Source organism: Terrapene carolina, unplaced genomic scaffold (assembly GCF_002925995.2).
Source record: "Terrapene carolina triunguis isolate 2854851 unplaced genomic scaffold, T_m_triunguis-2.0 Scaffold68, whole genome shotgun sequence".
Lineage (NCBI taxonomy): Eukaryota > Metazoa > Chordata > Testudines > Emydidae > Terrapene > Terrapene triunguis.
The window spans coordinates 56307037-56316774 of NW_020664419.1; the positions used below are offsets into that span (position 1 = coordinate 56307037).

The 9738-nt window shown below is 37.8% G+C and overlaps 1 protein-coding gene across 3 annotated transcripts in view; it reads left to right on the top strand.

Annotated features, from left to right (window-relative positions):
- RASSF3 (Ras association domain family member 3) overlaps positions 1–8292 on the top strand; it is a 78093-nt gene extending 69801 nt beyond the window's left edge. For all 3 annotated transcript variants that reach the window (XM_026648778.2, XM_024208057.3, XM_024208056.2), the window contains exons 3-5: positions 1312–1579; positions 3665–3780; positions 5547–8292. In XM_026648778.2, coding sequence (XP_026504563.1) covers positions 1312–1579; positions 3665–3780; positions 5547–5696 — 534 coding nt within the window. In that variant the 3' untranslated portion in view covers positions 5697–8292. The remainder of the gene's footprint in view (positions 1–1311; positions 1580–3664; positions 3781–5546) is intronic.
- The last annotated feature ends 1446 nt before the right edge of the window (positions 8293–9738 follow it).

Below are 9738 nucleotides of genomic sequence, written 5' to 3' on the forward strand. Positions count from 1 at the left end.
TGTGTGTGTGTGTGTGTGTGTGTGTGTGTGTGTGTGTGTGTGTGTGTTTTCCTAGGTTTTTTTAAAAAAGTAAACCGAAAAAACAAATTCCACCATGTTGACATGGGTCATTAGCAGGGTTGGAACCTACAGACAGACACACCCACCTGCTACTTGAGCTAATGTAGTAACTGCTACCAGTAGTAGGATGTCATCCTCTGTGGACCAGCATGCGGAGCAGGGGGAAAGGGAGAACAGATGGATGTGCTTTCCCAGTGAGTTTCACATTGGGTTTGGCAAAGTTATAAGCAACTTTAAAAAAAGGGTCTTGTAATGGGAAATGTTGGGCAACCTTAATATTAGGAATTGCTACCAACTCTGCCTATTTTAAATAAAAAAAAAAGTATGTGAATGTGTTTGTGGGGGAGTTCATGACTATACTAGTTTGACAATCTCAAAATTTATTCTCTCTAGTTTAGATTTTGTTTCATGTGGAAGTATACCATAGAATAAGTTAAATAGGTGGAAGATGGATAGGTAAAAAGGAGATGCTTTGGTTTTATTCCTCTTTCATACAGAGTCTTTCAGTGGCACTTTTCTCAAACCTGTTAATTTTTTTCCTTTGTGCTTTTAAAAAAATATGTTTATATTTAAAATTGAAGGAAACCATTGAACAAGTTTTCATTTGTAAAATTTTGTAAATTTTCTAACATCTGTGTTATGAACTGTAAAGGTTAATTTGAGGTCACAGTTTGAATTACAAGATCTCACATGCTTCCTGACTAATATGAATAATACATTTATAATATAAAATAACAAGCCAGTATCTTGCAAACTTATCTCAATGTTTTCCCCAACTAACCACAGTGTGAGCTCAAAACATGGATTAATTGTTTGTATGCAGTAGTGGGATCTCCACTTTGTAACCTGCTAAAGCAGAGCTCTGGCAGAATACCAGTTCTTTCTCTGCAGTTGTTTCCCCGTTTCCACCATCAGCCGGTAGCCTGGTGAGGCGGCTGCTTAATTTTTCTACCAAGACTGAAAATTTACCATTAGCTTTCATAGGATTATTTGCTTGATGCCTATCTAGATCTCTTAGAATTCAACTGTAATTCCAAAAACTAAAGTGAATTTTGTAGCAGCCATGGAGGAATAGGTGAATGTGTCTGACTGTGTAAAACACTGACTCTTACAAAAAATATTTGCCTCATGTATCATAGCAGCACATTTTAAAGAGTCCATTGCAATCTGTACTTTATTGCTATTGATGCTGTCATAATAAATAGGTCACTATTAATTTTATAAAATATTGTGCTTGTCTTCCTGCTGCAGAACTCAAATGGGACTTACACTGGCTTCATCAAAGTTCAGATGGAACTATGCAGACCTATTACTGTACAGACTTCTGTGAATCCAGGAGAGCATGCTCACAATAACAATGAGGCTTCATTTTACCTGCCTGCAGGCTACGTGAATAAGCTTCATATAAGCAGCATTAACACTGTTCGTGAAGTTATTGAGGCCTTGCTCAAAAAATTTTTAGTGTTTGACAATCCTGCCAAGTTTGCACTTTATAAACGCTGTCACAAGGAAGATCAAGGTATAATTTAGATTTGTTGTCTTTTGATGTTGGAATGGGCAAAGGGTTGGGAGGTGTACTATAGCTATGTTTGAGATGAGCAGGATGGGAGAGGGCAGATACGGGAGAGGTGACGATAACTTTCTCATTTCCATAAATTCAGGTTACAGGTTCTTATTTTGTGCTCTGTGAGAGATGGTGTGTATGGGGGAGGATGTCTTTTCTGGTTGTGGGAGCAGATTGGCTATTTTTCAGGTATTTGGAGAGTAAGATGAGAAAGCATTAATATCTGAGGAGTGAGGCCCTGGGGTTTGTTCCTTTGTAGAGCCATCTTGGTTTAGGCAATGGATGGTAAGATGTTTTGGGAATAAGGACATAAGGGGATAAGAATATATAAAGAGAAAGGTATTTGTTGTTTTATAATTATACTTACAGGGAATGAGGATTTGCTGGAATGGGTAATAGTATGATGGGAGTGTAAGTCTCTTAAGTAGGTGATGTGTGGGAATAGGACTTTGCAGTTTGTCTGTGGTCCCTCATAGAAAGGAGTGGGGAACCACTCTGAGGTGGCTTCACTCCTATCTAGGAGGATCCAGAGAGTGATTTTGGGTGACCACTAGTCTCCTCAAAGATGCTTTTCATTGCGAACGTGAGGTTGCTAGGGTGGGTGGTAGAGACATGAGTTATGGTGGCTGCAGTGTACAGGCAGTTGTAGATTTCCATAATGGTGGCTCCTGGTGGTGCAGTGGAATGGATTGACTCAATATCTGCTAGAAATTGGGACTTGGAGCAGATGTACTTGGTAGCTGGCTGAGATTTATGATAAGACTGAGATAATGTTTAATAAATTGGAGGAAGCAAGCAGAAGAATTGAATAGTTATATAAACTTATTCTTTTAAAATACTGTTTTAGCTGAATAGCTAATGCTGCAAAAATGAATAGGCATCTATATACTGTCATCTACAGTCTACAATGTGGCTCAATGTCAAGATAGAAAATATTAATTTCTTATGTTTTTTGACTTATGCTTAGTGATATTGGAAAATCGGTAGCAGTAGAGTTCCAAAGGTAACATTCCCCTGGAATGTAACAGGTATTTTTTCAGTCTGTTAATGTGCTTGATGTGATTCTCTCCTGGGTTAGTTAATCTGTACACAGAGGAATCTCTCCTTGCACTAAATGCTGTTAAAAGCAAGGAGTGCATGTACATCAGGAAATGCCAAATGAAAAGCAAAAATAGATACTCAAGGGGCATTTTCATTTTGTCAGCTTCTTGCTCTCACACTTGGAATCCAGCTGCTTGAACTGACAATGACAGCAGCCAGCTGAAATATGACACTTCTTGCCAGCAGTCATTCCATCTAAACAGGCAGTGTTGTCTTGTAGACAGTGTGCATGTCTCAGAGAGTGTATGTGGAACCTTCACTGAAGCCTTTTCTTTAGAAGTTCTAATGGCGGTGGCCTGCCACAGCAAGAATTGGACCTAAAATACAAAATGCCAGAAGCTCCCATCCTATAGCTTTCAAATAGGGCCCCCATATCATACAGACATGGAAGTGGAGGGAAGGCTCTTGCTTCCCTCCACAAGATTTAAGCCCTGTGTTTGTCCTCCTGTCACTTAAGGATCCTTGGGATGGGTGGGGGTGGGAAATACCTGTAGCCACATTGTGCCCTTGGACACCCTGCGTAGAATGGTGATGCAGAAGGAAGTCTGAAAATTACCAGCTAATTTCCCAGGTTTAAAACTTTTGTTTCTGTTCTTGTTATGTGCCATTATGCTGCTGGGGTTTTTTCTGTTTTCTTGTTTCTTTTGCATATGCATTAAAATAAATATTAACGTTGGCTAAGAACCAGTTCATTCAGTTTTGAGTGTCAGTTATTGCACTCTATTATGCACAACACATTCTGCTCAGCCTTCCCAGCAACAGCTGTTTGTACAAAAATCTCCCCAGCAGTGCAAAGGTTTTGTAGCTACAAGTGTATATTTTGGGGTGGAGAGTGGATTGTTTGTTTTTTAAAGATTTTGATCCCTAGCACACTTTCTATTAATAGTTGAATATTTTATTTGTAAAACTGAATAATAATTGTAACTTTCCCTTCTGCAGTTTATACATGCAAGCTCTCAGACAGAGAACATCCCCTCTATCTGCGTTTGGTAGCAGGCCCCAGCACAGAAACACTCAGTTTTGTTCTGCGTGAGCATGAAACTGGAGAGGTTATGGTAAGTTACATCTGTGTCTTTTTTGTTTAGCTTCACTGATCTATTAAATACACTCATTCTCTCTCTCCGAAGTGTCTTTTCATGATGATCCATTTTAGTGTCTATATAACTATACACAAAATTGTGAAATACTGACCAAAAGTAGCTATGCAGGTTATTTCAAGCATGGAATATTAAAGCAGTGAGTACTGCAGTGCAGCTAGAAAAGAGTGTTCGTTTTAGACCCCCTGCCCCCTTTCACATGGGATACACCTTTCTGAACAATTCACCTTGGGCTGAATTGTTCTATTCTTGGGCTCTGTTCAAGGCTGAATACATACTTTTGGAGGGAGTACAGGGGAAGGGTGAGCAACATCTCTTAATGTTTTGAGTTCTGCAATGGTGAGAAAAACTTCCCGTTTTGAAAACAAACTCTCCCGCTCCCCCAGTACTAAAAAGTTACTGAAATTTAAATTAAATAGTCCTCAAAGCACAGTACATCCACAACCAAGTTTTAAAATAACCGGTTGGATATTAAAATTATTTAATTATGATAATTGAGTATTGAAGTTAGTATGTAAATCATTTGTGAGCATACTTGGGTATCTCACATTTTTAGCAGCATTTAATCAAAAGCCCCACTCTCTTTGTGACATCACAATGTACCTTTTCCTTGCCTAACCTGGCCAGGAGGTTGGCTGGTGCTCTTAGGCTGCTACTGGAATGGTTTGCATCACAGTGATTTGTAAATATTTCATTGAAACAAAATCTCCTCCACCCTCCCCTCCAAAGCAGATCCCACTGGGAATCAACGATTGGAAATGTTAGGGACTAGGGACGAGTGTATCTCTAGTCACATGAATAGTCCCACTGTTAACCATAGTTAACCAGACAACTACAGCAACTGCAAAGGTTGGAATTCTTCCCTCCCAATCCTTTTACCTCAGTCAGATGTGAAGTTCAAAGCCTACTTGGGACCATGTCAATACAAATATTATTAAGCATCAGACCATTTAAAAAAAGAGTTTTTTGCATTTCATTTTCTTCTACGTCAGTGCAATGTTTTTAAAGTTCCAAGTTGTAATTTAAATTGTCAGTAACCATGAAATTTAATGTAAATACAGCAACATTAACTTGTCAAGGTCCACGTTTCTTGGTCAAGGTATAGTCCAGGTCCAGACTTCAGAAAACATAATTAAAAAACTAACAATAATAAGTAAATAAAAAGATTCCAGGGTCAATTCAAAAGTGTTGGTGGTCCGGATTTGGCCCGTGGTCTGCCTATTGACTACCCCTGCCATACAGTAACACTATTATTAGGACGTAGATGAAATTACTTAGTTCCAACTTTCATTCATTGACTTGTTAGGATTAAGTGGCTACCATCAAATTAAAACTCAGTCTTGTGTCTGGAAATGCATTGTATTAATATATTATTTGTTACAGGTAATGTCTAGTAATGCTGTAAAAGAGTGTAGAGAAATGTTTTTCTGTTTTTTTTCCCCATTGTGTTTATTTTGTGGATTTGCAGACACTTCCTGTGTAGTTAGATTCCCCATTGTTCCTCACAGAACAGAGAAGAGAAACGTTTAAAAAAGAAAAAAATGTTTGCAAAACCACAGAAATTGGCAGGAGGGACCTCCAGCCTAGTATGAAAAACTATTTTTAGCTCTTTTCTTAATGCAGAATAGATTTTGAGTTGACAGTGTCTCTTTAAAAATACAATCTGAGTAACTTGTGTATTTCCGGTTCACTACATCAGTCTTTCCCATTTCCCCCCCCCCCAGTGGGAAGCCTTTAGCCTTCCTGAACTGCAGAACTTCTTGCGTATACTGGACAAAGAGGAAGATGAGCAACTACAGATCTTAAAGAGGCGTTATGCAGCCTACAAAGACAAACTTGAAGAAGCCCTTGGTGGGGTGTGGAAACCAGGTTAAAGTGGGGCCAAAGAACACTCAGGAAAAATGCCATGGAGCATGCCAAACCCAAACGTACAGAACAGCAGCAAAGATTAGTTTTCTTTATTCAGAAGACTGGTTTGTGAAGCGAGGGTTACCTGTGCTTTTCTATAGATTTAGACCCATAAATCAGGGCACTTAGAGTCTTGCACCTATAAGTAAGGAATTCTGCATGTTTGTACATCAACTTGCAATCCCCTTTTGTGCCTTAGAGGGCTTTCCAGGTTACCTTTGTGTAAGCTCTGAATCTGTTATCTAGGATGCTAACAAGAATTTTTTTACCACTTTTTATTATTTGCTTTAATATTAATGATAGCTTTAAAAGTAAGGAAGTGCAAATTGATCATTTTAAAAATTAATAAAACTGCTTAGCCATGTGTGAACAAAAATCAGATTGGAGCACTATGTTTGAGGTTAAATAGATTTGCACTACCTTTCTGTTTTCAAATATTTACTGTGTAATTTGTGAGAAAACAGTTATAGGTGGAAGGGATGTAAAACCTTTGAGGTTCTGTGAAATTGTGGAAGGTTTTAAAGTAGTCTTACTGGAGAAAGTAAAGAGCAAGTTGAAAAGAAGGCAAGAGCTGAGGAAGTGCTGTAATAGCTGATGGAAGATTGATGTAGAGTGGAAATACAAATATAGAAGAAGAAATGGAATTTTATTTTTCATAGTGAGTAGATGTAAAAAAAAGTTTTAGGATGTTCTAATATTGTGAATAAGTTTTTAGAATTGTGTACATTCTCACTAGAATAGAAATGAGGATAATTAATACAAATACTGGAAGGAAGGAAGGAAGGAAGGAAGGAAGCTAAATATTAGTGGAAATTAAACTGCCTATAGTGAAGAAGCTAGTTCCTAAACATGTGAAAGCATGTGTGGTTTGAGATGTGCAACAAACTTAATGAGCTGTTACCTGCTTGAATTTTGAAATGTGGGTAGTGAGTATATCTCATTTTTATAAGGAGCACCCACCTAATTGGTCACTGAATGTCTAGGTTAGAAATATAGATGCAGGTACACTGGTCTAACTGAAATCAGATCTTTCAACTGAGGACAAAGAGCCATTTTTTAGGATGGACAATTTGAAATTGTCCAATCTTATGAAGACATGAAAGCATCTTCCACTAGTGTGTTTACTTAAAGAGAAGTAGAATTTCTTGTTTGTATTTCCTAGGAAGCAGAGAATTAGAATATATTGGTCATGTTGTAGATGAATGGCTTAATAACTCCAGTTCTGGTCATTTGAATTTTTTTCTAATAATTATATTTTTAAAAAATGGTCCAACAGCTAATTACCAAATTCTGTATACTGCTGATTTACTTGATTAAGAGTAGGAAAAAAATGTAGCAAAAGAAAATTTTGTACTTTACTGTAAATTTAATTGTTATTCTTTCAGAAATATTTATCTAAAGAAGCACGTTCAAAGATACCAAAGAAATGGGTGTGCAATAAAAGCATGAAGAAGGTTTACCACATGGGGTGTGTGTGTCAGGATTTATGCTAGTAAAGAAATGGATAAATAGTGATGACGATTCAAGAACAGCAGTTGTTTCTCTTACTGTAAAGATGTTCATTGTGAATTCCCAAGGAATAGTTGACACTTTGGTGACACCTAGTGGATACTCTGTGAAACTCCAAGCTGTTTCTGTTCTTTATATGAATTTGACATAATTGTGCCTTTTTGGGGGGGAGGGGATATTTTTTGCAGACACATCAAGACAATCATACGTTTTAAAGTGTTAAGAGAACTTAAAAAGTAGGACTAACTATAAATATATATATGGTATATCTTGTTTGTTTTTATTTTATTTCACATGTAACATTGTAGGGCATGTGGGACGTTTATCATCAAAGTGAGACACTTTACCACAATGGTTCAGGGAGTACTTTTACATTTTGTTAACATTGTTTTTCTATAAATACTACAGCATATGGATGGGTATTCTATTAACATCCACTTAATTTATGTAGTGTTACCCATAACAATGTAATCATTAGATAATAGTTAACGTTGAACCATTTGTTCTTCAGATTTCAACACTGTTTGAGTCTGTAGTTTATAGATGTGAATTTTTTTTACTTGAACTAAATTATCTGTCTTTAAAGTGGGCATCTTCATTTGCTTTAGCCAAAACCTCAATCAGTGTCTTATGCACTACACGTTTTAATTTGGAAATAAAACCTTACTGTATTTTAATTTTGTCTTAGTCCACAGTTAATTGTTAAGACTGTTTTGTTTTATTTTTTTACACACTGGTTACTACAACAGCTTTAATTTAAAAGAAATGGTCAAATCTGGCCCATTTTTTTGTTTTTAATTTTATTATCAAATGATCAAGCTGTCAAAACTTTGTTACAGAACTGTTTTGTATTCATTATGTGATGGTACCAGAATTATGATTAAATGACCTGGGGGCAATGCAGGGAAACCTTTAAAATTTATGTCTTTAAAAAAAAAAGTTATACTATTTATAATTTTGACAAGTTTAATTTTATTTTTATAGGGAAGTTTTTATTCCCCTTGATGTTGTTATTGAAATGGCAAAGGATAGTTCCATTATTAAAGTTGAAGTTGGCAGTACTTTGTCATTTGTGTGTTTATTTACCTTGCTAATATTGTATTACCTGAAGTTCATGCTGTGTTCATTTAATGCTATATAAGACCTCTTTATAAGGAAGGTACTTGGCAAAATACAGCCTCCTTTTAAGCACAAATTAAGCTTTATTACTCTGGGGGGAATTCTGCGCCAAAAAAAAAATTCTGCGCACAATATTTTAAAATTCTGCAAATTTTATTTGTCAAAATAACACTACATAATCATGGCAGTTTCAATTATTTTGGTAATTTATTTCAAAATACCTGTCAGCAAGTATGTCTGTAACAATACACACACACACACACACAAATTCCCCCAGGAGGAGAGAGTTAAAGAAACCCCTATGACAACCCAGTTCCTGTTTCTCTGCCCTCTCCCCTCCAGAGCCCAGCCAGGGGCCCAGACACCTGCAACCCCTCCCCCCAGAGCCCAGCTGCAGGGCCCCCCATTGCCCAGATACCCACACCTCTTTCCCCCCAGAGCCCAGTCATAGGGCCCCCCAGCCCAGACACCCACCCCCACTCCTCTAGAGCCCAGCTGCAGGGTCCCCCCAGCCCAGACACCGACCCTCTCTACCTCTCAGAGCTCAGGGATCCAGAGGGAAAAACAGCCTGATGCTCAGTCCCAGGCTTGTGTGGAGTTTCCTGCGCACCACTGCCTCCTTCCTTCAGGGCATGCTGGGAACTGAAGCTGCTGGGAACCCTCTAGCTCTCTCCCCCTTCCCCGGCAGTGTCTTCTATGTGAGAGTTGAGCTCTGCTGGGTCCAGCGGCCTCTAATGGAGGCCAGCAGCACTGCAGCCCATTTCTGTGGGGGAAAGGAAATTTTGCATGCACAACATTAATTTCTGCAAAATTCTGCATTGTGCAGTGGTGCAGAATTCTCCCAGGAGTAATTTACATGAGACAAGAAATATTTACTTTGATATATATATATGTGCACAGTATAAAGTTATTTTTTATTTTGGCTCCTGGTTTGATTAACAATATAAGCACTCACAGTGGCTTAGTCGACAGAGTATTGGATTAGGATTCTGGAGATTTAGGTTCTGTTCCCACCTCTGCTATTGTCATCCTGGGTGACACTGGGCAAGTCACTTCACCTTCCTGTTTCTTAGTTTTCCTATCTGTAAGATGGCGGTAACAAGGAACAGGGAGGTGAAGTGTAAAGCACTGTGAGATCTAATGATGAAAAACGCTACTTAAAAGCTAGCTGCTATTTATTTATTTATTTATAAAACGAAAGAAAAATTCCTTGTCTCCTAAGAACCTTGTTAAGAAAAGGCTTAATTCAGTACATTATTGTCTAGCACCAGCACTTGGATTAAGGGTGCTTTGAATTTGTAAGGGACACGCTCAACTCAAAGGTGACCCAAAATGTAGATTTTGGAAGAACATGATTTTACAAAACATAAGAGCAGAAGA